Source organism: Schistocerca serialis, chromosome 2, assembly GCF_023864345.2.
Source record: "Schistocerca serialis cubense isolate TAMUIC-IGC-003099 chromosome 2, iqSchSeri2.2, whole genome shotgun sequence".
Taxonomy (NCBI): domain Eukaryota; kingdom Metazoa; phylum Arthropoda; class Insecta; order Orthoptera; family Acrididae; genus Schistocerca; species Schistocerca serialis.
The window spans coordinates 947,799,547-947,827,206 of record NC_064639.1 but is presented as its reverse complement, the minus strand read 5'-3'; the positions used below and the strand labels follow the sequence as shown (position 1 = coordinate 947,827,206).

At 40.7% G+C, this 27,660-nt stretch overlaps 1 protein-coding gene across 1 annotated transcript in view; it reads left to right on the top strand.

Moving 5' to 3' along the window:
• LOC126458323 (uncharacterized) overlaps positions 1 to 27,660 on the top strand; it is a 76,437-nt gene that overhangs the window by 18,539 nt on the left and 30,238 nt on the right. The window contains exons 4-5 of the mRNA XM_050095277.1: positions 16,169 to 16,400; positions 21,901 to 22,228. Coding sequence (XP_049951234.1) covers positions 16,169 to 16,400; positions 21,901 to 22,228 — 560 coding nt within the window. The remainder of the gene's footprint in view (positions 1 to 16,168; positions 16,401 to 21,900; positions 22,229 to 27,660) is intronic.

Below are 27,660 nucleotides of genomic sequence, written 5' to 3'. Positions count from 1 at the left end.
TCTCTCGCTTCTGGCTACTTGAAGTGTGGCTGTTAGCTGTATCGGAAGTTGCAACAAGCAGTCAGATGCTACCCCGAAAAATTTTTCTGGTGCGCTAAAGCTGCCAGATTCACACATGTGCATAGCAGTCTGGGTTGTAGTGGGGAAGGGGTTAGTGTCCATGTAAGCCGTGTTTACGTTTAGTGATTTTGCTGTTTCCTCTTTGCACTTCTCACATCAAATGAAAACAAGACTGATTTATGTGGTTGGGAGCTATCAAGTGAATTAAAATACATTCTCATAATTATGGAAGATTAATGTATGTTATTAGTTCCAATTTTCTGATTTTATTTTATTTCCACATTTTTGGCAGTCTTGCAGAACAGTGAAGTTATTTTTGTCAGTTTGCTAAATGAATGTGGCTTTTATTAACCTTTTCCCCAGAAGCAGTCAATTAATTAGAAACTGTTTCTTTCCACACTACTGGCTAGTTTCACCTGTTCATTGAATTTTAAATGCACATTTTCATCTTAGGGCACATATGGCACTATGTTATAAAAAAGAACCAAATATGAGATAATAGAGTATTTCAGGTTGGGGCCTACTTCATTGTGAATCTGGACCTATTAATGTGCACTTTAAGCTGAATTATGCATTTCAGTATGGTTTACGAAATTCTGATGCTCTGGAGTATCTTGTTTCTTTTATGGCATCATGTAAGATCTCTCAGAGCTATACAAGTACGAAAATATGGGCTTCCTATGTCATTGTAGCTGCCCACACGCAGTAACACGTTTCCTGGTCCTCTCTGGCAACTGCTGAAATGAAGCTGTTTCCAACAGGTCGCAAGAATATGTGAATGGTGCTTTGAAAAGCATTAGTTTCAAAGTAAATTTCCTATTACGCAAGATTAATTATGTTACTTGTGCAAATGCGCAATGAATATCTTAAATCATAGAGTGTTTGACTCTCATTTAAAACTTAACACATTGAGGACTAGCCACTTAAAAGAATTTTGAGCCCAGAAGACCAGACATTAATGTCATTATTTAAAATTGGCACATTTGTGTGATGTATCTTAAAGTGTAACACATGCAAAAAAGACAAATATTATGTTTGAAAGCTTAGCTTTTCTTGTAGCTTATTAATCTTCAAGACCAATATTATATGTGAAAGCTTAACTTTTCTTGTAGCTACACTATGTACATTATTTTAAACCATTAACTTTTCCTATTTGTTTGTTCACATTACTGAACAGTGGTGTCACTATTACCTGAGCACATCAAATGTCCTATGCTCTGAATATCTGCTGTCATTGGCTGGCAAGATCACATGACAGGAGCTATGATTGGGTTCCAAAAGCGCATTTCAATCTCGATTTCAGTGCTATGGAAACTAACGTGCTCTTTTGAATCTATGCCACAGTGTAATGTAACAGTTACAATACTTTGCCTCGATTTTGTTTTTAATGCGCCAGCAGCGCGTCAAGCAGCCAGTAAATAAACTGTTCAGTTCAGCGCAATTGCGAAAGCAGAAGTGGAATTGTAGTTGTTTATTTTGGTTTGTGCAATGGTTTTTACAAATGGAAGCATCTGTAGTGCAATAAATTGCAGCAACAACAAAAAGAAGATACCACATCCGTCCTTTTTTTTTTTTTAAAAAAAAAGTGTGTACCATCATGTTACTTGTGTGTCGCAAAAATGTGTGAAGTATCAGAATGGGCAGATCGCCAGACTTCATGCAAAACTTTTACAGAGCAAGTAAAATGCCTATCATTTTAAGTACAGATGGCAACAGAAACTGTATCGGAAGGATCAAGTGAAGGAGGACAAACAAAGTTTGAAGACTATAGGATCTCAGTATTTAAAAAAAAGGTTGCGCTTGACTTGTTGTAAAGTCCGATTAGAATGCCATTGAAGGAGAAATGTGCTGTAAAATGGAAAGACAAAAATAACCTGTGCGCTAAATTTATTATATTACAGCACTCAGGCATACAAGTTTTGTCAGAATATATTATGCTCCCATCAGTGCGCACATTACAGAGAGATGTGGAAGGTATACAGATAAAATGTGGGATAAGTGACATTATATTCCACCTTTCAAAGCAGAAGTTGCAGCATTTCTCTAATACTGATGAATTGGTGAAAATGTCATTGGATGAAGTGTCTCTAATGGCAAATTTAACATACACTGAAGTGCCAAAGAAACCAGTAAAAGCATGCATATTCAAATACAAGGATATGTAAACAGGCAGAATACAGCTCTGCAGCCGCCAATGCCTATAAAAGACAAAAAGTGTCTGGTGCAGTTGTTAGATCGGTTACTGCTGCTACAGTGACAGGTAATGAAGATTTATGCGTGTTGTGTTGTGTTGTGTTGTGTTATAGTTGGTGCATAAGTGATGGGACAAATCATTTCCGAGGTAGTGATGAAGTGGGAATTTTCCCGTACAACCGTTTCACGAGTGAACAGTGAATAGTAGGAATCCAGTTAAACATCAAACCTCCGATATCACTGTGGCCGGAAAAAAATCCTGCAAGACCGTGATGACGACCGAAGAGAATTGTTCAACGTGAGAGAAGTGCAATCCTTCTGCTAATTGCTGCAGATTTCAGTGCTGAGCCATCAACAAGTGTCAGCGTGTGAACCATTCTATGAAACACCATCAATATGGACTTTCAGATTCAAGGGTCCATTTGTGTATCCTAAATGACTGCACGACTCAAAGCTTTATGCTTCGCCTGGGCCTTTCAATACCGACATTGGACTACTGATGACTGGTCCGTCGAGTCTTGTTTCAAATTGTGTCAAGCAGATAGATGTGTACGAGTATGGATACAACCTCATGAGTCCATAGACGCTGCATGTCAGCAGGGGACTGTTCAAGTTGGTGGAGGCTCTGTAATGGTGTGGGGCGTGTGCAGCTGGAGTGATCTGGGACCCCTGAAACTTCTAGGTACGACTCTTGACAGGTGACAGGTACGTAAATATATCCTGTCTGATCGTCTGCATCCATTCATGTCTATTGTGCATTCTGATGTACTTGGGAAATTCCAGCAGGACAATGCAACATCCCATACGTTCAGAATTGTTACGGAGTGGCTCCAGGATCACTCTTCTAAGTTTAAACACTTCCACTGACCACCAAACTTCCCAGACATGAACATTATTGAGCATATCTGGGATGTGTTGCTACATGCTGTTCAGAAGAGATCTCCACCCCCTCATATTCCTATGGATTTATGGACACCCCTGCAGGAGTCCAGCACTACTTCAGACATTAATCGAGTACATGCTACGTTGTGGTGTGGCACTTCTGTGTGCTCGTAGGGGCCCTACATGATATTAGGCATGTGTAATGGTTTCTTTGGCTCTTCAGTATATGACAGCAGTTCTGACAGTGTTCTTGGCTTTGAGGACTTGGGGTTTATGTGCACTATTTGGCAGTTGCTTACCCCACTTAGAATAGTATAATGTGGCAACAGGCGACAGTGACTAAAACACAGGAGGCCTACGGAATGACATATAGGGTGTCGATCCACACTCTGTGTCTTTATATTCATTTGATGTCAGCGTGTCAAGCTGCAGTTCTATCCAACGTCACAAGCGTTTCTTCATGAATGTGTTGTAGCTTGCCACTGGATTCATAATTTTTATCCCTCCTTGTGCTTATTTTAGAATCATTTTTAGGAATACCTACGTCTTTTGTTATTATTCAAACTCTTGGAAAATAATTAAAATATTTTGTAAATCACAAAGGAAAGGGATGCAAAAGAAACATTGTGCTTATGACGCATCTGACGTTCTCCTATTTGCTGCTTGTAGGGCTAGTGTTGCTCCAGCTGTCAAACGGTAACAACTTTTACAGCAGTGAGTGTCGGGAGTGTTTTGGTAGACTGTGTCCTTCCGTAATATGAATACAAAAATATGCAGCGTATCTTAATATGAAAATATGCAGCATAAATGTTGCTGCACATCACAGATCTTCCCAAAGTTTTTCGTTCTCTGAAGTTCCACGCTGATATTGATATTTTTACAGTCCCAACGGAACGTATCCAATGACTTAACAAGAAAAAAGTGTATTTTACATCTTGGAAGAAGTGTATTTTCATGTGGGGAAAAGTAGTGGTTTTGGCTGGGAAATCCAGGTAAAATCAAGGAATTTGTTTTCTTGTCCCTGTACACTCCCTGCTCAGAGCTCCAGTTGGTGTTGGTTTTGGTCGCACGCTTGAAGCTGCTGACCTGGAGGTATGTCCAGCATGTACCCCAGTCAGAGACTATACTTGACAGCCTGAATAAATTAATAATTAATTCCTTTTACCGACCTACTGACTCAGATGATACAGTTGCTGAACAGTTCAAAGAAAACTTGAGTCTTACTTCAAATACGTATTCCCCTTATACAATTATAGTTGGTGGTGACTTCGATGTACCATCAACATGTTACAAAAATACATGTTTAAAACCAGCGGTAGGCATAAAATGTCATCCAAAATTGTACTGAAAGCTTTCTCAGAAAATTATTTTGAACATTTAGTTCAGGAGCCCACTCGTAAATGGTATGCTGCGTGAAAACGTACTTGACCTCTTAGCAACAATTAATCCTGAGCAAATAGGGAGCATCATGACAGGTACAGGGATTCGTAACCATCAAAGATAAGTACATCTGTTTAAAAAAGCAGATGAAAATTTGCTTGATGCCTTTCTAAAAGACAGTCTCCAAGTCTTCCAAGCTGTATAGATCAGATGTGGTATGAATTAAAAGAAATAGTATTGGTTGCAGTTGAGAGATATATCCCAAATATATTAATAAGAGATGGTAGTGATCCTCCCATGGTACACAAAATGGGTGGTAACACTGTTGTGGAAGCAATGAAAAAAGCATACCAAAATTAACTATTCAAGTGTAGTCCAGATGTTTGAATTCAAAGAAATAGTATCACTGGCAATTGAGAGATACATACAGAATAAGTTAATAGTAGATGGTACTGATCCCCCATGGTACACAAGACAGGTCAGAACGTTGACAGAAACAATGAAAAAAGTGTGCCAAATTAAAAGGGACACAAAGTCTTCAACATTGGGAAAGTATTACAGAACCACAAAATTTAGTGCAAACTTCAGTGTGAGTTGCTTTTAATAGTTTCCACATTGAAACCCTGTCTCAAAATCTGCAGAAAACCCAGAGAGATTCAAGTTGTGTAAAGTAAACCAGTAGCAAGATGCAGTCAGTACTTTCACTGCATGTTAACAATGGTGATGTAACTGATGACATTACCACCAAAGCAACATTACTAAATACAGTTTTCCAAAACTCCTTCACCTAATGAGAGGAAGTAAATATTCCATAATTGGAATCTAGAATAACTGCCAACTTGAGTAACTTAGAAGCAGATATCCTCAGTGTAGCAAAGCAGCTTAAATCACCTGACAAAGGTAAGGCCTCTGGTACAGATTGACTGTGAGCTAGACTGTGAGCAGCAGCACATGGGTTTTGGCATCCCCCATGGCACACAAAATAGGTCAGATTGCTGTTGCAGAAGCAACGAAAAAAAGACTCCAAATTTAAAGCAGTGCAAAATCCCCAAGATTGGAAAAGTTTTGCAGAAGTTCAAAACATAGCATGTGCGTCATAGTGAGATGCGTTTAATAATTTTGAGAACAAAACTCTGTCTCAGAATCTGGCAGAAAACCCAAAGAGATTCATGTCATACATAAAGCACACCATTGGAAAGACGCAATCAATATCTCCACTGCGCGATGACAATGGTGAAGTCACTGAGACAGTCTTACTAAAGCAGAGTTATTATACACGGTTTTCCAAAAACTCCTTCACCAAAGACTACGAAGTAAATATACCTGAATTCCAATCAAAAACAATTGCCAAGATGAGAAACATAGAAATAGATATCCTTGGTGTAGCAAAGCAGCTTAAATCACTTAATAAAGGCAAGACCTCCAGTCCAGATTATATACCAGTCAGGTTCCTTTCAGAGTATGGTGATACAGTAGCTCCATATTTAGCAATTATATACTACTACTCGCTTATAGAAAGATCCGTACCTAAAGACTGGAAAATTGGTCAAGTCACATCAATATCTAAAAACTGAAATTCGACTAATCCACTGAATTATAGGCCCATATGACTAATGTTGATTTGCAGCAGGTATTGTGAAACACAACTAGTTCTTTGTATTTGTGAAGTAATGAGTGCTATCAGCGGGGGATGTCAAATTGATTCCATATTTTTAGATTTCCAGAAGGCTTTTGACACCGTTCCTCACAAGCGTCTTCTAATCAAACTGTGTACCTATGGAATATTGCCTCAGTTGTGCGACTTGGTTCATGAAGGTCACAGTTCATAGTAATAGGTGGAAAGTTACTGAGTAAAACGGAAATAATATCTGGTGTTCCCCAAGAAAGTGTTATAGGTCCTCTTTTGTTCCATATCTGTATTAATGACATAGGCGACAATCTGAGTAGCCCTCTTATATTGTTTGCAGGTGATGCTATCATTTACCGTCTTGTAAAGTCATCAGATGATCAAAATGAATGGCAAAATGTTTTAGATAAGATATCTGTATGGTGCGAAAAGTGGCAATTGACCCTGAATAAAGAAAAGTGTGAAGTTATTCACATGCATGCTAAAAGAAATCCGCTAAATTTTGATTACACGATAAATCGCACAAATCTGAAGGCTGTAAGTTCAACTAAATACTTATGGATTACAATTACAAAAAAACCTAAATTGGATTGATCACATATATAATGTTGTGTGTAGAGCAAACCAAAGACTGTGATTCATTGGCAGAACACTTAGAAGGTGCAAAAGGTCTACTGCTTACACCGCACTTGTCTGCCCTATCCTGGAGTATTGCTGTACCGTTTGGGATCCTCATCAGGTGGGACTGATTAAAGACATCAAAAAGTTCAAAGAAGGGCAGCTTGTTGAGTATTATTATGAAATAGGGGAGATAGTGCCACAGACATGATACTTGAATTTGAATGGCGTCATTAAAACAAAGGTGTTTTTTGTTGTGATGGGATCTTCTCATGGAATTTCAATCACCAGTTTTCCACTCCAATTGCGAAAATATTCTGTTGTCACCCACCTACATAGGAAGAAATGATCATCATGAAAAAATAAGAGAAATTGGGGCCCGCACAGAAAAATTTAAGTGCTTGTTTTTCCCGCTCGCTGTTAGAGAGCGGAACGGTAGGGAGACAGTTGAAGGTGGTTCATTGAACGCTCTGTCTGGAACTTTATTGTGAATAGCAGAGTAATCACGTAGATGTAAATGTAAGTCCTGCGATCCTTCCCCTTAGTCAATGTAACACAGTGGCCAGCCAGCCAGCCAGCCTGGCCTGTTGGTCCAGACAGGCTGTGCGAAGGTTTGTTATTGATATGGAATGGGTTGCCCACCTGTCACTGTAGCCTGGCCATGCTACACTGGTTTGGTGTTGTGTTTTGATTTTATGTATTCCTTTCACAATGTGACCAGCAAGGATCTGTGATGTATTTGATGTGGCCTACATTTACATAGGTGCAAATGTACTGCCTTTTATTGCTAACATCATTTTATCGCAAAGACATACGCTTTTAGGGAAGTTGTGGCCTGTTCAAATCCATATACAGGATGTACATAAAGTCCGGGAACACTTTCAATTATTTATTGCACAAGAACCAAACATTGTACAGATATACATATGTCATTTTGAAGAGAGGCCCGATTCCACCCCCCCCCCCCCCCCCCCCCCCCACCCCTCTATGGGTCATTCTTCTTCACCGAGAGCCCTGTCATTGGGTATTCCTACTTGGACATGTTGCAGCAATGGCTGGGCCTCAAATGCAATTGGACTCTCCGTTCATCTTTCAGCAGGATGGGGCTCCACCCCATTTTCGTCGTGAAGTTTGTGGGTACCTTGAACACGGAGCTGCTGCGTCAGTGGATTGGCCGTGCTACAGAAGGGGACAGCTGTTTCATGAAATGGCCTCCCCGATCACCAGATCTCACTCTGTGTGACTTTTTTCTGTGGGGACACATTAAAGATCTGATGTATGTACCGCCTCTACCATGTGATGTAGCAGAGCTCCGGGAGGGAATACGGGAAGCAACTGTCACAGTCGATAATGCCATGCTGGGACGGATATGGCAAGAATTCGATTACCATATTGATGTCTGCCGGGTACAATATTTAGTTCTTGTGCAATAAATAATTGAAAGTGTTCCTGGACTTGTACACCCTGTATTTTGAACCAGGTATACTAGGGCATTATACATTTTTTTTTGGATACACTGAAGAATTACCAACAGCTATCATTCACATTGTGTTGTGCGAATAAGACTTCTTGTAGATATGTAGCAGTATGCATGGAATAGTGTAATTAGAATACTAACCAGCAGTCATTGGGCTTTGGCATGAGGTTCATTGTTTAGCTAAGCTGGAGAGTGAGTGGGGACTGCAGATGTAGGTGCCTGGTCATTGTCAGTGACCAAGTCAACATGGACTACTTTCAGTTACACACATGCAAGAAAGATTTTATTGTATTTCTTTGGAACCACTCGGGGAAAGATGTCGGCGAGGGGGTGTGGTGGAAGTTTCTCAACAAAGGTGACAGTGCGAATTGGGAAATTTTTTAGTGGTTTCCCATTGTTGTAAACTCTTTGCCACATCTCTATATTGTTTAGGTGAAATCCTGTGTAATGCATATCTTACCTCAGGGCTTATTCAGTGAACTGAAAATGTGTGTTCAACCCTTGTTGGATTGAGGCTCCAGAATTTTGGTGGATCGCATAGCACACATCTGAAAAATTCAGTGTTTGGTTCACGCTCTCTAAAACCAACTTGTTGCTCAGCAATACGGGCAAGCAGGATTTGCCCAGTAGTGCAACAGAAAGAAAAGTGTTGGACTTATGCTGCTAGGAAGGTTACATTATCTATATCCGTGCTAATTGCTGCAGGTGGCCATGGCTCCAATGCTACTGCATCAGACATAGCCCCTGCAGTGCCACCTACCACCGCTGGACGCACTCAACTGACCGTCAACTCCTGATGGTGCCCTCGATTCGGCAAGTGCACTGAAAAATAAAATAATCAGTTTCAACAAAGAAAAGTAGTATTTATACTTAATCCTCCATTTATTTTTAGTCTACTGCAGTCCAGGCAGGGAATAAATCATGCAGTTGTGGAGTATCCCAGCAACTTGGTGTTACCCTGAGCTAATCTCGTCTAACACCTGCAGCAGGAACTTCTAGATGACAACAGACAATGCCAGATTACATACAGAGGGGACACCATAATGAAGGCTGCTGTGAGGTACCAATTTCTCAGGACGTTGGCAGTTTACCAGATGTGTTCCCAGGCAGTAACACTGCCTCCAAACTGTAATTTCAAAAGTCAAATGCAAATTATGGCATTGTGTTCAGACTGGAGCTGTTTTTCACTAAACAGGAGATTGTTGTTGCCTGTAATGCGGTAGTGATTGAGTTACATCTGTTTGTAAGTTTCTGGAATAGTGTTGCTCCAGGTTTTGAGTGGAGTACCTCACTTCAGTGTTCTTGAGAAAAAGTTCTGCAAAAGGTTTAGTTGATGAATTTGAGGCAGGTGCAGTCTGAGGTAAATCTGAAAAGGAAAGTTGTTCATGTGTCCTTGGATGGCCCTAATGTTAACACAGCATTTCCTAAAAGAGCTGAAAAGCTAGCTCAAGGTCAAGGGTAATCTAGAGAGCCCCATGCTTTTAGACTTTGCGACATGTGGCTTACATAAAGTGCTCGGTGACGTCAGGTTATACTTACATTGGTTGGAAACTTGTTCAGTTTCTGAGAGCTTCATCTAATCTATTTAAAACCATTCCCTCCCACCAAGCTGATTTCAACAATATTACAAGCACTTCTGTTTTCCCACAGAAGTTCTGTGCTGTTTGGTGAGTGGAAAATAAGTGGTGTTAGTCCGGTCTCAGCAAATATTAAAGGCTGTTTAAAAATGTGTAAAGGACGTAAAGAGTAAAGAAGAAACTGAAGTAGGTGGACCAAAAACCTAAGGTCACTACTGGAACTTTTAAGAGTCATAGCTACCAGGTAGCATCGTCATTAAGGGACGAGATGCTGGTAGTTCATCTCGCCTTTTTTGAGCCTCTGATTGCTGAAGTTGAGTCGTTTCTGACTAAATTTCAGTCAGATGCTTCTTTAACTCCTTCCCTCTGTAATTCCCTCTAGTTTATAGTCAGAGCATTAATGAGAGAATTTGTCCAACCAGAGGTTTGTAGAGACAGACAAGCTTCAAAACAGATCTGAATGATAACAAAATTAGTTGCAACCTCAGAAAGTAGACATCAAGTAAGAACCGAACAAGCTGTGAGTCATTAGTGTGATGTAACCGAGAAAAATGCGTTGCATTTCTGTAGTGAGTGTCTCACTTTCATGAAGAGTATAAATTGCCCATGGCTTATTTCTTTGCAAAGGGCGTTCCATGTTCGGTATCAGAAGTGGCAATCACGAGAAGAGACAAGCACAGCACTGACACATCCCATGACCTTAAATTGTTTTTGGAGGTCATGAGGCTGACACCACTACCCTTGAATTCCAGAGTCTAGTAGAGATCATGACAGTAAAGGAAATTCTCAAAGAATTTGATGGAGATGATGTTTGTATCAATCAGTTCTGGATGACAGTCATTGAGGTCAAGAATGGACATGAAAATGAGAAGAGATTTATCAAGGTCTCTGCCATGGCAATATGAATTTTGAAAGAAGTTTTTCTGACAACTCATTCTGATCAAAAATTTGACTGAAGCATTTCTTTTAGCCATTCGTGCTGCTGGCTATATGGTCAAGGTCACTGGGGATGTTGATCAGACATCTGTAACTATCACAAAGCAGTTAATACACAGCTTTCGAAATACACATTGTAGGTATGGTGAAATAGTAGCAAAAAAGAGCACAGCTTGAGAAGTCCTCAAAAGATAATGAGAGGAAGAAGCAAGTGAGTAGAAAAAAGCTAAGAGCGCTACAAAGTATATAAAAAAAAAAAAGTGTGGGATCTGCTGAGAAAGAGGTTTGTCAGTTTGAAGTAGTAATTCCGTCCCTAAAAACTACCTGCTTGCGACTTCACTTATTGTTCATGTATGTGTCCATATCAGACTAGTCTGTTCCTGTTTCTTTCCTAATCGTTTTGATCAAATGGTTTGGATTTTATTCTTAAATCTCTATGCAACAGAAATAGTTAATGCTCTTTGTTTTTATGTCTGTGTGCTCCCAACAGCTGATTGTTCCTAATTTAAATGTTGTTTTACTTCCTTTGTACCCTAGTTTCATTCTACACTGCCCTTTCACATTGATGGACCACTTGTCAAAAGCCTGAATATGGTCCCTAAGAATAGATGTTGAAGAGATAACCCAGGGAATGCCACGAAAACATTCCCCCAGAGCATAATATTAGCTCCTTCATTCTGGACCCTTGGCTTTCAGGTGTTTCACGAAGTATACCAGGGTGGATACACCCCGGCATGACCGGGAGATCAAGGAAAAACCTGGGAATTTTTTCATCCGCAATACTTCATAACAGCAAACTGCTTGCGATGAGCATGACGTCACAACTGTTTATGTTAGCTTCGTTAGAGAAGATGACTGTCGCGTATGAACAGCATTCTCCCGCATCTTGTTACTTGGAAGTGTGGCTGTAGCGGGCAGCCTGATGCTACCCGGAAAATTTTTCCTGGCACGCAGTGTTTACATTTAGTTATTTTGCTGTTTCCTCTTCGTTTACAGATCTCACGTCATGAAAACAAAACGGATTTCTGTGGGCGGGAGCTATCAGTTCATAGATTTCATAGATAAAATAGATTTACATGATTATGGCAGACTAGAATACGTTATTCGTTGCAGTTTTTTGGTTTTATTTTATTTCCAGGTTTTTAACAGTCAATCATTAATTGCCTTTCACAACGGTGAAGTTATTTTCGTTGGTTTGCTAAAGAAATGTGGTTGTTATTAATCTTTTCCACTGAGGCAGTCAATTTATTTGAAATGAAGTGTTTCGTATGTGGATGACTTCTGTGTTTCGTATTGCTCCCCCAGTACTGGTGGTGCTGAGCGGCACCTACAGGGAGCCATTCACAAGGTGCAGTCATTGGCTCTTGCCCATGGCTTCCAATTTTAAGCTGCGAAGTCGTGTGTCATGCATTTCTGTCGGCGTCGTACCGTTCATCCGGAACCTGAACTTTATCTTAATGACAATCCACCCACTGTATTGGAGATGTATTGATTCGTAGGACAGGTTTTCGACACCTGATTGACTTTTCTACCTCACCTTCATCAGCTTATGCAAGAATGCTGGTAGCACCTCGGTATTCTCCGGTGGCTGAGAAACACCAACTGGGGTGCAGATCGCTCTGTGCTGCTGCAGCTCTACAGAGTCCTTGTTCAATCCCGCTTTGACTATGGGAGTCTGGTTTACGGTTCAACGGCGCCATCAGCGTTGCGTTTACTTGACCCAGTGCACCACGGTGGTGTTCGCCTATCGACAGGAGCTTTTAGAATGAGTCCAGTGACCAGTGTCCTGGTGGAGGGCAGAGTCCCTCCATTGCAGATCTGAAGTGCATTACTGCTCACCAGTTATGTTGCACGCATTCGTAGTTCTCCTGAGCATCCGAATTGCCGTCTCCTTTTCCCGCCCGCTGCAGTTCATCTCACGCATGTCAGGGCTCACAGTTGCGGTTTGTGTGCGATCCTTTCTCTCCCTTAACCACCTCTACTTGAGGTCCATTCACATACACCTCCATGGTGTACACCATGGCCAAAGCTTCGTTTGGACCTTTTGCATGGCCCTAAGGACTCCGTTAACCCCACCGCTCTCCATCCTTTGGTAGCGACCATCCAGGAGTCCATCTCTGCCCTGGTACGGTCTAGTTATTCAGTGGTTTTTTGTGTGGACCCCAGGACACGTCGGAATCCCAAGCAACAAACTTGCTGACAGGCTGGCCAAACAGGCTACGCGGAAACCGCTCCTGGAGATGGGCATTTCCAAAACTGACCTGCATTCTGTCTTATGCTGCATGGTTTTTCGGCTTTGGGAGACGGAGTGGCATAGCAGTATGCGCAACAAACTGCGTGACATTAAGGAGACTATGAATGTGTGGAAGTCTTCCCTGCAGGCTTCTTGTTGGGGAATCAGTTGTCCTTTGTTGACTCTGCATTGGCTATATGTGGCTCGTACATTGTTATCTCCTCTTGTCTCGAGTACCCACCTCAGTGTCGCTGTCGCTCCCAAATGACTGTTGTCCTCCTCTTGCTGAACTGCCCACTTTTAGCCACTCTGTGGTGGACTTTTAACTTTCCCAGCACCCTACCATTGGTGTTGGCCGATAATGCCTAAACAGCAGCTTTAGTTTTATGTTTTATTCACGAGGGTGGATTTTATCATTTGATCTGAGTTTTAGCGCATGTCCTTTGTCGCTCTGTGTCCTTCATCCTAGGGCTTTTAGGGTGGAGGTTTTAATGTGTTGCAAAGTGGCTGGCTTCTCCTTTTTTCTTCTCATGGTCAACCAGCCATGGTAATATGCTTTCTTGTTTTTAATCCCTTCTCCCTGTTTCTTGTGTCTCTCTGTGGTTTTCTTGTCCTGTTTTGTCCATTGTAGTGTTTGTTGTCATTCTGTCGTTCTTCTGGTTCTTCCTTTCTCCTGTTATTGTGCTGTATATCTTTGTTTTCTCCTTTCCCTTGGGTAATTGTTCTATTCAGAACAAGGGACCGATGACTTGGCAGTCTGGTCCCCCCCCCCCCCCCCCCCCCCCTCCTTGCTCTATTAAACCAACCTTAATCTATAGCCTGTGCTGCACCACTGGTGCCTCAATGTCAGTTTTGGATAGTGCCCGCAATTTTGCTGTGCATAGTGTACTTTACCCAGGGGGACACATGAACTCAAAAGATAAGCCATATTGGAAATGCTTCCACCGTTGGCCTGAAAGTCAATGATTGTGCATTTTTTGGACGTCAGATAAATTGTGCCTCAATCCTTTGCCCAAAAGTCAATGATCATGCCCTTTTCAACGTCAGATAAATTGTGCTGTTTCCGCATTACGACAACGTCTGCACTGTTTTCTGTGCCACTCAACACACTATATATACCCTCTACTACTAGTGCTGCCGCCTACTATCTGTGAATGGTTATTGTATGCTTATTCATGTAGTTTATTCAGTGACGAGAGGCTGTTGCTGTCCCATTGCCAACATGCTAGGTGGTCACATCATATTGCATATTTCATCCATAATTGAACTTCCATCAGTTCATGCAGTATCCACTGCAATGTGACCTTGCGCAGTTGCAGTTCTGCCGCAATAGCTTGTAGATAGTGCAGGTCTCTCTGCCACTTGCCTTCTTTAACTGCAGTAGTTTCCATTGTCTGTCTTCCTCCAAGACTGCTTGATGGCAGCACATGCTTTGTCAGTCCGCACACTCCAGGTTGTCCTGAGTGTTGCTTATCACTGGTTGCCACACATCCTCCTTTCACAATTCGCAGTGCACTCTGTGCTACTACCAGTATCATAGAGCCAATTGTTGTGAATAGACACTATGCCTGCATAGCTTCCACAAGACAGATAGCAGTTTGTGATCTGCTCACATATCTGCAAGGAAAAAAAAAGTTTCAATGACTTTTGCCCAAATCCTTGTAGTTCAGTTGTTTCAGCCCATGGTGGTGTTGGATGATGAGGGGTGTACTCCTTTTTAACTGATTCTTAGGGGTGGTGGGAATGTTAGGGGTATGTGAGGACACAGCAGATCTGTTAGTGGGCTAGGTTTGGGAGGTAGTGTCTATCTCCGATGGCCCTCATGACACCTTCAGCATACTGAGCAAGGGAATTTGTATCACTACAAAATGGGAATAAGCCATCCACTCATGGGCAGACTGTATGGAAGCTATTTCGTGGTGGGGTGGGATGAGACAGCTGTCTAAATGCAGGTACTGTTGGTGGTTAGTGGGTTTAGTATGGACAGAGGTGTGGATGGAGCCATGTAGAGAAAACCTTCCAGCGTCCCAAAATCCTAAACCCCATGTCTGGTTCAGGTTGATCGATATCTTCATGGTCTGGACAGTCTCAACACCTTCTCTCCTGTCCGCTTCAGGTGGTCCTCCACTTCACCTGGTCCTCCTTAACCTGACGTGCCACCTTCCTGGACATTGATCTGCATCTCTCTGATGGGTTCATCCGCATCGCTGTCATATTAAACCCAATAGCCACCAACGGTACCTGTGTTTTGACAGCAACGCTACCCTGGACTAGAACCACTAAACATAAACCTACACCAGGGCTTTGATTATTTGTGGGTGTACCATAGATCAAGAAAGGATTTATTCCAAAACCTAGCAAGTTTTTTTTTTTCTCTTTTATGTATGCCTGTTGACGACTCAGTGCTTCTGCTATTCAATGAGTGGTCTCCTGTACCCCTAAATTATTTACATTCTACCAGAACTTTCTTACTAAATTTTTATATAATGTGTTTCAGGTGTCATTGTAGTTACAAGTGCTCCAATGCTTGTCCACATCTCGATCATCTGTGATTTTCACCTTAAGCCTTTGTGTAGTTATGTTCTGTTGCAATTAGCAGAGTTTTAGGTTATGTTTAACGATCCCAAGTTCTTACATTATATATGAAAAACTTGTTTGGAATGTTATGTGGTAACAGGATGAGGGTGTGTCTTCTAGAAATCACATCCATTTGGATTCATTCAGTGTGTTACTTACCTTAGACAAGTGTAAGGTATCTTGTACTAGTTGGCATGTGAAATGTGGTGTGGAGTTATTTAACCCGCTCTTTGCATTTTGTGTTACATCATATCTTTGACTATTATCCTTAGTTTGTTTGTTCTATGCTGTAGAACTTAAATTGAGGATAGGAACATAAGTTTATGGGTAGACATTCTGTATAGAAGTTACCAGAGTGTGCATGCTGTTCGCAAGATATTATTTGTAATTTTAGTTGTTATTTAATCACGTACATTCATTCTTTTGTTACTGACTAATATGCCGGACCATCCAGACAAGTTAATATTGTGTGCTGAGTCAGGGTAAAATTCAGTACTTTATCTTGCAGATTCGAAATTTATTGTAACTAGTGAATTGATTTCAGTTCTTGCAAGATGTGACTTATGTGCATCAAATGTGATTAGTGCAGTCCACATTTTTAATTTTAGGTGGAAGTGGTGGAAATAATAGTGGAAGTGGTGGAGAGGAAGAAACAAGTGAATTGGACACATCCAATGTATCCACAAACACTACACTAGAAAATGTGTACGTGAAGGTAAAAGTTGAAGGAGGACAGAGTCCTCCCCGAGAACAGCAAACGATGACAGATGATGAAGGCTGTGCAACTGACTATGAGGATGAACAGTGGCCACAACCATCTCAGCCACCAATGGAGCACGAGTAAGTAACACATACAAATTGCATTCAGATTGGCTGGAACACGCTTTGGACCTTTCTGATTTCATTATATGATGCATATTTTAAGTAGATAAGGTTGTATGGTTCCAAAGCCAGTATCATTTTGGATAAAATGATTTATTTTAAGTATTTTTATAAGGTGTTGTGTTTGTTGCAATTAATACACAATTGGACAATTATCCACAGGTTAAATTTGTGATTTTATGCTGACTTATGATCTTGACATTACCTAATGTTACAATGCCACTACCGGTCTACATTTTGATAATGTAATGAACTACAGTAACCATTCGGTGCCATTAACAGACTGCTAGTGTTGCCACAGACTAAGTTTGTATTTACATATAGGTAACCTATTGACCTCAGCTGTGTGTACGGCAGTTTATATAGCACTCCCAAGTTTATATATAATACTATCAGCCACATACCATTTAACTCTAGTCTTTCTATCTTCTTTATTAAAAACTGTCGATGTCTTACAGTTTTCAGTGACCTGGGTGGTGAAATAATGAGGTAATTATGGGCTTAGCCAGATCTGAAATTTGCCATGGCCACATATCATCTTCTACTTCTACGTCTACATCTTGATACAGTTTCCACTCATATGCTTTTAATTCAGAGAGGCTGTTGACATTGACAAAGATGAAATGTTATAAAACTAAAACAGAAAGGCCTGAAAAGTATTAACATGTGGGTACTGCCATTGTTTTAATTAATGCACCACATTATAGAACTCAACAATGCCTTATCAATTTTTTTCGATTATTCCCACTTAGGAGAGCATCCTCCCCCCATGAACCATGGACCTTGCCGTTGGTGGGGAGGCTTGCGTGCCTCAGCGATACAGATGGCCGTACCATAGGTGCAACCACAATGGAGGGGTATCTGTTGAGAGGCCAGACAAACATGTGGTTCCTGAAGAGGGGCAGCAGCCTTTTCAGTAGTTGCAGGGGCAACAGTCTGGATGATTGACTGATCTGGCCTTGTAACATTAACCAAAACGGCCTTGCTGTGCTGGTACTGCGAACAGCTGAAAGCAAGGGGAAACTACAGCCGTAATTTTTCCCGAGGACATGCAGCTTTACTGTATGATTAAATGATGATGGCGTCCCCTTGGGTAAAATATTCCGGAGGTAAAGTAGTCCCCCATCCGGATCTCCGGGCGGGGACTACTCAAGAGGGCGTCGTTATCAGGAGAAAGAAAACTGGCATTCTACGGATCGGAGCGTGGAATGTGAGATCCCTTAATCGGGCAGGTAGGTTAGAAAATTTAAAAAAGGAAATGGATAGGTTACAGTTAGATATAGTGGGAATTAGTGAAGTTCGGTGGCAGGAGGAACAAGACTTTTGGTCAGGTGAATACAGGGTTATAAATACAAAATCAAATAGGGGTAATGCAGGAGTAGGTTTAATAATGAATAAAAGAATAGGAGTGCGGGTTAGCTACTACAAACAGCATAGTGAACGCATTATTGTGGCCAAGATAGACACAAAGCCCACGCCTACTACAGTAGTACTAGTTTATATGCCAACTAGCTCTGCAGATGATGAAGAAATTGATGAAATGTATGACGAGATAAAAGAAATTATTCAGGTAGTGAAGGGAGACGAAAATTTAATAGTCATGGGTGACTGGAATTCGTCAGTAGGAAAAGGGAGAGAAGGAAACATAGTAGGTGAATATGGATTGGGGGGAAGAAATGAAAGAGGAAGCCGCCTTGTAGAATTTTGCACAGAGCATAACTTAATCATAGCTAACACTTGGTTCAAGAATCATGAAAGAAGGTTGTATACCTGGAAGAATCCTGGAGATACTAAAAGGTATCAGATAGATTACATAATGGTAAGACAGAGATTTAGGAACCAGGTTTTAAATTGTAAGACATTTCCAGGGGCAGATGTGGATTCTGACCACAATATATTGGTTATGAACTGCAGATTGAAACTGAAGAAACTGCAAAAAGGCGGGAATTTAAGGAGATGGGACCTGGATAAACTGAAAGAACCAGAGGTTGTACAGATTTTCGGGGAAAGCATAAGGGAACAATTGACAGGAATGGGGGAAAGAAATACAGTAGAAGAAGAATGGGTAGCTTTGAGGGATAAAGTAGTGAAGGCAGCAGACGATCAAGTAGGTAAAAAGACGAGGGCTAGTAGAAATCCTTGGGTAACAGAAGAGATACTGAATTTATTTGATGAAAGGAGAGAATACAAAAATGCAGCAAGTGAACCAGGCAAAAAGGAATACAAACGTCTCAAAAATGAGATCGACAGGAAGTGCAAAATGGCTAAGCAGGGATGGCTAGAGGACAAATGTAAGGATGTAGAGGCTTATCTCACTATGGGTAAGATAGATACTGCCTACAGGAAAATTAAAGATACCTTTGGAGAGAAGAGAACCACTTGTATGAATATCAAGAGCTCCGATGGAAACCCAGTTCTAAGCAAAGAAGGGAAAGCAGAAAGGTGGAACGAGTATATAGAGGGTCTATACAGGGGCGATGTTCTTGAGGACAATATTATGGAAATGGAAGAGGAGGTAGACGAAGATGAAATGGGAGATATGATACTGCGTGAAGAGTTTGACAGAGCACTGAAAGACCTGAGTCGAAACAAGGCCCCGGGAGTAGACAACATTCCATTAGAACTACTGACAGCCTTGGGAGAGCCAGTCCTGACAAAACTCTACCATCTGGTGAGCAAGATGTATGAGACAGGCGAAATACCCTCAGACTTCAAGAAGAATATAATAATTCCAATCCCAAAGAAAGCAGGTGTTGACAGATGTGAAAATTACCGAACTATCAGCTTAATAAGTCACAGCTGCAAAATACTAACGCGAATTCTTTATGGACGAATGGAAAAGCTGGTAGAAGCTGACCTCGGGGAAGATCAGTTTGCATTCCGTAGAAATGTTGGAACACGTGAGGCAATACAGACCCTACGACTTATCTTAGAAGAAAGATTAAGGAAAGGCAAACCTACGTTTCTAGCATTTGTAGACTTAGTGAAAGCTTTTGATAATGTTGACTGGAATACTCTCTTTCAAATTCTGAAGGTGGCAGGGGTAAAATATAGGGAGCGAAAGGCTATTTACAATTTGTACAGAATGCAGATGGCAGTTATACGAGTGGAGGGACATGAAAGGGAAACAGTGGTTGGGAAGGGATTGAGACAGGGTTGTAGCCTCTCCCCGATGCTATTCAATCTGTATATTGAGCAAGCAGTAAAGAAAACGAAAGAAAAGTTCGGAGTAGGTATTAAAATCCATGGAGAAGAAATAAAAACTTTGAGGTTCGCCGATGACATTGTAATTCTGTCAGAGACAGCAAAGGACTTGGAAGAGCAGTTGAACCGAATGGACAGCGTCTTGAAAGGAGGATATAAGATGAGCATCAACAAAAGCAAAACGAGGATAATGGAATGTAGTAAAGGAGTTTTGCAAAATAACTGATGATGGTCGAAGTAGAGAGGATATAAAATATAGACTGGCAATGGCATGGAAAGCGTTTCTGAAGAAGAGAAATTTGTTAACATTGAGTATTGATTTAAGTGTCAGGAAGTCGTTTCTGAAAGTATTTGTATGGAGTGTAGCCATGTATGGAAGTGAAACGTGGACGATAAATAGTTTGGACAAGAAGAGAATAGAAGCTTTCGAAATGTGGTGCTACAGAAGAATGCTGAAGATTAGATGGGTAGATTACATAACTAATGAGGAGGTATTGAATAGAATTGGGGAGATGAGGAGTTTGTGGCACAACTTGACTAAAAGAAGGGATCGGTTGGTAGGACATGTTCTGAGGCATCAAGGGATCACCAATTTAGTACTGGAGGGCAGCGTGGAGGGTGAAAATCGTAGAGGGAGACCAAGAGATGAATACACTAAGCAGATTCAGAAGGATGTAGGCTGCAGGAGGTACTGGGAGATGAAGAGGCTTGCACAGGATAGAGTAGCATGGAGAGCTGTATCAAACCAGTCTCAGGACTGAAGACCACAACAACCACCACCCATTTATCAGTTAGGACAAATGGGCATAGGCAGACAGTGTACACATGCAACACACATCATCATGTTGCAGAGCATGCTGTACAACATGACAGTCGTCATCTCTGCACCTGTTTCACCACACGTTCCATCCGGATTCTTCCCCCAGACTGTGGTTTCTCAAAACTCAACATGTGGGAACTAGCATTACAACATTTCTTTGGTTCTGCCCCCCCCCCCCCTCCCATCTGGCCTTAATTTACATTTCTTCACTCTGTTTTAGTTTTCTGTATCTTTTATTTTCTAACCCATCTATTTTTTCCCCATCACCCACTTCTAGAACATACAACACACTCAGCTCTCTGCTCATATAAGCTTGTGCACAATGCTTTGTCAGCAATCTCTGTCCTGCATATTGCCCTATCTTCCATGTTTAAGCTCTTAGATATTCAAATCTGGTCCAGTGCAGTCCCCAACAGTCAGTCTTTCTTTCTCATCTTGTCTGAAATGTCTCGACTGAACTGGGAGTCTGGATAAACGGATGTATTATGTTATAAAAGTTGCTGACATTCTCTCCATTAAAGAATGATTAGCAGTTAGATGTAAGACAAAATCAACTGGTTTAGGTGATGCATTTCTACCATAATTGAAAATAATGATTTTAATACAAATCTGAAATGACTGAACACAGCCCATTCCTTTTGTGTTGGTGGTGATGAGAAGATGATAAGCACACAGACAGAAGTTGAGTAACAGTCTCAGCTTACAAACTTATGTACTTTAACCCTTGAGCAGGCATGCTGTTTTTCATAACACAAGTAGGCGCGCAGCACACTTCATACACATGTGAAGAATAGCTGTCTTTATGTTACTGATGTAAACATATGTGAACAAAATCGCAGTTTCATCTTAATTTCATTAAACAACAATGAAACAAACTTACATTGTATGAGCCAAATCACTGCATAATTAAACAACAATAAAATAAACTTTACGTTATATCACTGTTGCTGCATAGAAGAATTACATCATACTAATGATCCACTCAAAGCATTAAACAGTGCTGTTGCATCAGATCCCTGTCAACTGCTTCTCTGATTACTTATTATCTCGTAGATAACTGCCTCATTGTCGGACGGGTCATTTTCTTGCATGGATAGTAAATTTTTTGTCACCTAGCTTGCTGTTTATTTTATGTTACTGCTGCTCACTGTAAAACATTCGGTCTTCATGTTAATTCTTAAATTATGACTGTTTTACTTTTTCGTGTAACTTCTGTATCATTTAAATAAGAGAGTTTTTAAGAAATTTGCATGTAAGCAGATTCTTTTTAGAGCTTTCTTCTCTGAATCTGACACTGCTGTTGAATTCATGTAAATATAGTTCAGATGAGTAATTGATTTGGTAGATTTATGCAATTTTCAACTCAAATTAGGAGGGCTTTTGAATGTAACTTCTATGAAATTACTTTTTTTTTTTTTTTTTTTTTGTTTCTAGATCTTCAGGGAAGGCCCGCATTGATGTGCCAACTAATGGTGGAGGTGGTGAAGCAAGCACATTATTGCGTACACTCATCTCTTGTCGGAAACTCGGATTGACCCCTAGCGATGGAGCTCATCAGGCTCCACATACAGATAGTGTGGGATCTGGAGCAGTACTAGGTAATTGCACTAACCAGCCACCAACAATAACTGGAGATCGCCGAAAACAGAGTTTTCCCACACGAGCTATAGCAGAGGACTGGGGAGGAGCAGCACATCATCCTCCTGACTTCACTGGCAACAATCCTTGGTGCAATCTCTCACCAGCAGCAAGATCAGGGAGGGTAAGTTATTTACATTGCTCATTGTATTTTTCTCTCTCTTGTCTTTATACTCTTATTCCTATCCTATTTCATGTTCTCAGTCTCCCATCCTTTTTTTCATGTGCGCATGCATGTGCATGTCTTCTTTTAAAGGTTACAGCCCACTAAGTTACTTACCAGAATTCCCAGGGTATTAGTTCGAATAAATTTTCAGTCATCACTATCATGAGGAAAGCACAACTTAGTACTATTCTGTAGTGCAAACTTTTACTAATATTTGATATTTAATATTCATAATAGTGTAATTGCTTTATCAACACTCTGCAATGAAGACATTAATGGATTAATGGATCAAATATTATGTTTGCATAGGAAAGATTGTGGGAAGTAAATACCTGTTTTAGTCTGTAGATAAATTTAGTTTGAAGCACTTGTCCACAGTTTTACTGAAGCTACATAATCGTGTGAGTTCTGCAGTATGGTAGCTGCCATGCTGTTGCCTCACATTGATGTTTGACACAACCAAACTAATGGTAATGAGAAGCTAGATCTGCACTGAAAGGAGAGTGCTAAAATGTTGAAAAATAGTCTTTCAGTTGACAAATGTTATTGCTAATTCTGGGAACAAGACAGTCTAAATATAAATTTGAAATTTAGGTGAGTAACAGTTATAAAATGAAACTTCAAAAAGTGAAAAGTAGCTGAAAAATTTAAAATTGCAAGAAATAGCAATAGTGTGGAGAAAAAGGACAATGTCCAAGAATGCCTCACGCCTCAGTAGTGTGTTAACATTTTGCGGCTTGCAGTTGCAGCTGTTGCGGCTATAAAGCTAAGTACTGACAAAGTTATATGTGCACTGTTATACAGTTACTAAATTTAATAGTTTTCAATGGTGTTTCTGGTGAAATAATGATTTAAAAAATTTATGGAAACATTTGCTTGCTGTGTTTTTTAGAGTTTTCTGTGCATTAAAGTCATTTAGTAAACTTTGAGCTTTAGTTTTCAGCTGACGTTTCTTATTGTTTCCAGTGAAATATTTCAGTAAAACTTTCATTCAGTGTTTTAACTTCATTGGGTGTTCCAGTGGCCACTTAAATTTTTGGTTTTAGCTTGTAATTTTGTGAAGTTTTGTTGGTATCGGTATTAGCTGTGGTGTAGTAGTATTAATGCAAGTAGTTGCTTACGTAGTAGACAGAGAATTTTGAGAACATTGGTGTAACTGAACTTAGGTAACGTAGACGTATAGTTTTTTCAGTAACTGTAAAATTTTACCATGAGTGAGAAGTGTGGGCTCTGTCGTTGGTTTATGAGTATTGGGTTATGGTGTGGGATTTGTTCAAAGTATTTTCATTGGGGGGAATGCATTGGGGAAACCAGTGGGCGTTCTAACGAGAGTCTCTCCTGGGAATGCAGAATCTGTAGGAGAAATAAGTTGATAGAGAAGCAGGAGAGCTAAATGATTGCCCTTCAGATGCAGTTACAATGAGCAAAGGGAGGAGCTAGATAGGTTAAGGAGAGTGAAGGGTGGTGGAGAATGGGAACTGGCAGTTGGCAAGAAGGCAGCTAGCAGGAGGAGGTATTCAGACAGTTATACTTCGTGTACATGCAATAGATTTGACAAACTGTCTGAGCTGAGTGGAGAGAAGCCTCTTGTAGCTGCAGGGAACATGCAGCAGTCCTCAGCAGTTAGGAGGCCTAGGTCAGTTGCAAAAGTCTAACAGAAAGGAGGAGGTTTTGCTGCTAGATAGTACGCGCGGTAGAGATGTGGGCTGGCAGTTGCAGGAAGTGTTGAGGAGTGAGTGCCAGGTCACCAGCATTGTGAAGCCTAGTGCAGGGTTGACACAGGTGACTGACAGCATAGGGGAGTTCTGTAGGAATGTTACGAAGGAGGATCAGGTAATGATAGTGGGTGGAGCAGGGAACAGTCTTGATAGGGATAGGGAATGTGATCTAGGTGGTTACCTGGTAAAGATAGCTTCTCAAACTGGTGGCACTAATGTGCATTTTGTGTGACTGTTTAAACGTCATGATCGGCCTTATCGTAATGTGGCTGTTACGCATGTTAACATGGCACTGGGGAGGGTGCTGATGGCATAGGGCATTGGTCACATTTCAGTGTTGCCAGTTGGGCCTATCGATAGATCGGGTTTCACTAGGCATGGCCTGCACCTTAATAGGTATGGGAAGGGGAGGCTGGAAAAGCTTATAGGTGACAGTGTAGTGGTTGGTGGTGGGATCAGTCATGGAAAAATTCCTGTAGTAGTTGGTGTTAGAGCTGCACCTTTTCTTCTTTGAACTCAGCTGATAGGTGTAACTGCTCAATGGAAGTCCCTGTAACTAAGGGCTCACCTTCAGAGAACGTCATGTTTCCAAGTAGAGAAGGAATTAGCATATTTCTTCAAAATATAAACGGTATTAGAGATAAAGTTAGTGAACTGCTTATAGATGTAGACTCTGAAGTTATAGATATATATGAGGACCACTTAAATAATTTGACAATTCAGAGGCTTCCATTACCAGGATACACATTAGCTAGCTGTTTTTTCAAGGAGTTCCTTGCGGGGTTGGGGAGTGGCCATGTACATAAAACACAGTATTCCATTTGAGTCCATAAATGTATCATGGCACTGCACTGAACAGATATTTGAATGTTATGCAGGGACAGTTGAATTTAGTGAAACTAAACTTCTAATTGTTGTTGTTTATAGGTCCCCTGACTCTGACTTAAAGCATTTCTGCTTGAGCCAGAGATGGTTCTTGATTCACTTTGTAGGAAGTACTAGAAATTAATGACATATGGTGGCTTCAATATAAATTTTGTATATGATGGTGCAAGAAAAAGGATGTTGGTAGATCTCCTAAATTCACAAAATCTGAACCGAGCGAGGTGGCGCAGTGGTTAGCACACTGGACTCGCATTCGGGAGGACGACGGTTCAATCCCGTCTCCAGCCATCCTGATTTAGGTTTTCCGTGATTTCCCTAAATCGTTTCAGGCAAATGCCGGTATGGTTCCTTTGAAAGAGCATGGCCGATTTCCTTCCCAATCCTTCCCTAACCCAAGCTTGTGCTCCGTCTCTCATGACCTCGTTGTCGACGGGATGTTAAACACTAACCACCACCACCACCACCACCACCACCACAAGATCTGATGCAGAATGTGTTTTTTCCAACTAGGGTGCAGGGGAACAGTAACACAGCCATAGACAATATTTTTATTCATTCTTCATTACTAGATGGGCATTCTGTTAGTAAGAGGGTGAATGGCCTTTCAGACCATGCTGCACAAATTTTAACGCTAAAAGGCTTTTGTACTCAAACAAATGTCACATATGATTACAAACTGTGTGGGAAAGTTAATCCAACGACAGTAGAGAGTTTTTTAAACCTTGTCAAGTAACAAGAGTGGCAGGATGTTTATAGTATCGATAACATGGATGATAACTATAATGCTTTCCTTAACACATTTCTCATGCTCTTTGAGAGTTGCTTTCCAGTAGAACATTCTAAACGGATGGCTGTCTTACGGGGTAAGGATATCATGTAGAACAAAGTGGGAATTATATCAAAATGTTAGAAATAGTCACAATCAGGCTACAGAAGCCCATTACAAACAGTATATGCTTAAAAATGTTATTAGTAAGGCAAAGAGTGTGTGGTATGGAAGTAGAACAGCTAATTCACAGGATAAGATTAAAAGCATATGGTCAGTTGTGAAGGAAGTGTCTGGTCAGCAGCACAAGGTCGACCATATAAAATCAGTTTGCAGTAAAAATATTTCTGTTACTGATAACTCAGATATATGTACAGTATTTAACAATCATTTTCTGAGCATTGCTGGTGAATTAAATAAAAATTTAGTTTCTACAGAGAATCGTACAACTTTCGTGGCTAAGACCTTTCCAAGATTGATGTCTGAAATACTCCTCTGTGAAATAAGGACTCACATGGTTATGATGGAGTGTCTAGCAGAGTATTAAAGTACTGTGCTGTACCTGTTAACCCTGTATTTAGCCATATTTGGAACTTTTCCTTCAGGGCTGGTCAGTTTTCTGAAAAATTAAAGTACTCAATAGTAATGCCACTTTATAAGAAGGGAGAAAGGGATAATGTAGATAATTTTAGACCTATTTCTATGCCATCAGTTATTAAAAATGCTGTGTATGTAAGAATAATTGATCATTTTATATCACACGATTTGCTGTCAAATGTACAGTTCAGCTTTAGAAGTTGTTTAACAACTGAAAATGCTATATTCTCTTTTCTCTATGAAGTACTGGATGGGTTAAACAAAAGGTTTCGAATGCTAGGCACATTTTTTGATTTAACTATGGAGTTTTATTGTGTTGATCATAAAATATTGCTCCAGTCATTGGACCATTAGGGAATACTGGGTCGCTCATAATTGGTTCATCTCTTACTTTAGCTACAGACAGCAAAAGGTTATCATTCACAGTCTTGAGAATGGCTGTAATGTGGGGTCTGAGTGAGGTACGGTCAAATGGGGGGTGCCCCAGGGATCAGAGTTGGGCCCACTCCTGTTCCTTATTTATATAAATGATATGCCCTCTAGTATTACGGGTAACTCAAAAATTTTTCTGTTTGTGACGTCACTAGCTTGGCAGTAAAGGATGTGTGCAACATTGGCTCGGTTTCAAATAGTGCAGTTTGTGATGTAAGTTCATGACTTGTAGAAAATAAACTAATGCTAAATTGCAGGGTCAGTTTTTACTGTTTCTAACACGGGGTGTATATGACCCGGGACAACTGGGAGATCCGGGAGAAAACTGGGAAAAACCCGGGTATTTTTTAGAATTCTGAGAATTTTTTTTTTACTTTAGTTTTCAGTTAAATTTTTGTAAGAAACAACAACAAAGGATTTTACTGTATCTCGCTACTGTAGAATAATATTGCAGCAATAAAACATGAATGAGAGGGGGGAAAAAGAAAATGAAAATAAAACTTAAGTTGCAAAGGAAATGCGCCATATACAACAACAAAACACAGTGCTCACAAAAGCGTCTACCAACAGCAAAATGTGTCAAAGGCTTTAGGAAGACTGTGCCGTGCTTCATAACAACAAATTACCTCCGATGAGTGTGACGTCATAACTATTTACATTAGATTCGTTTGAGCAGTTATGAGCGAGCTCATGCGCATGCGCAGTTGAGCTGCGCATGTTTAGTACCTTCTCCCGCTTCTGGCTACAGAAGTCTGGTTGTTAGCTGTAAAAGCAGTAGCAGCAAGCAGCAAGATGCTACCTGGAAAAATCTGCCAGGTTCACTGGGGGGGTGGGGGTGGGCAAAACAGGGTATCTGCCCCCCCGTGAAGCAATTGGGGGGGGGGGGGCTACCAAATTCATATTTTTGAGGGAAAAAGCCTTGTTTCAATAAGCGCTTAGTATCCAGCGCACATTGATCTATCGAATATTCACATGATATCAAAGTAATGGAA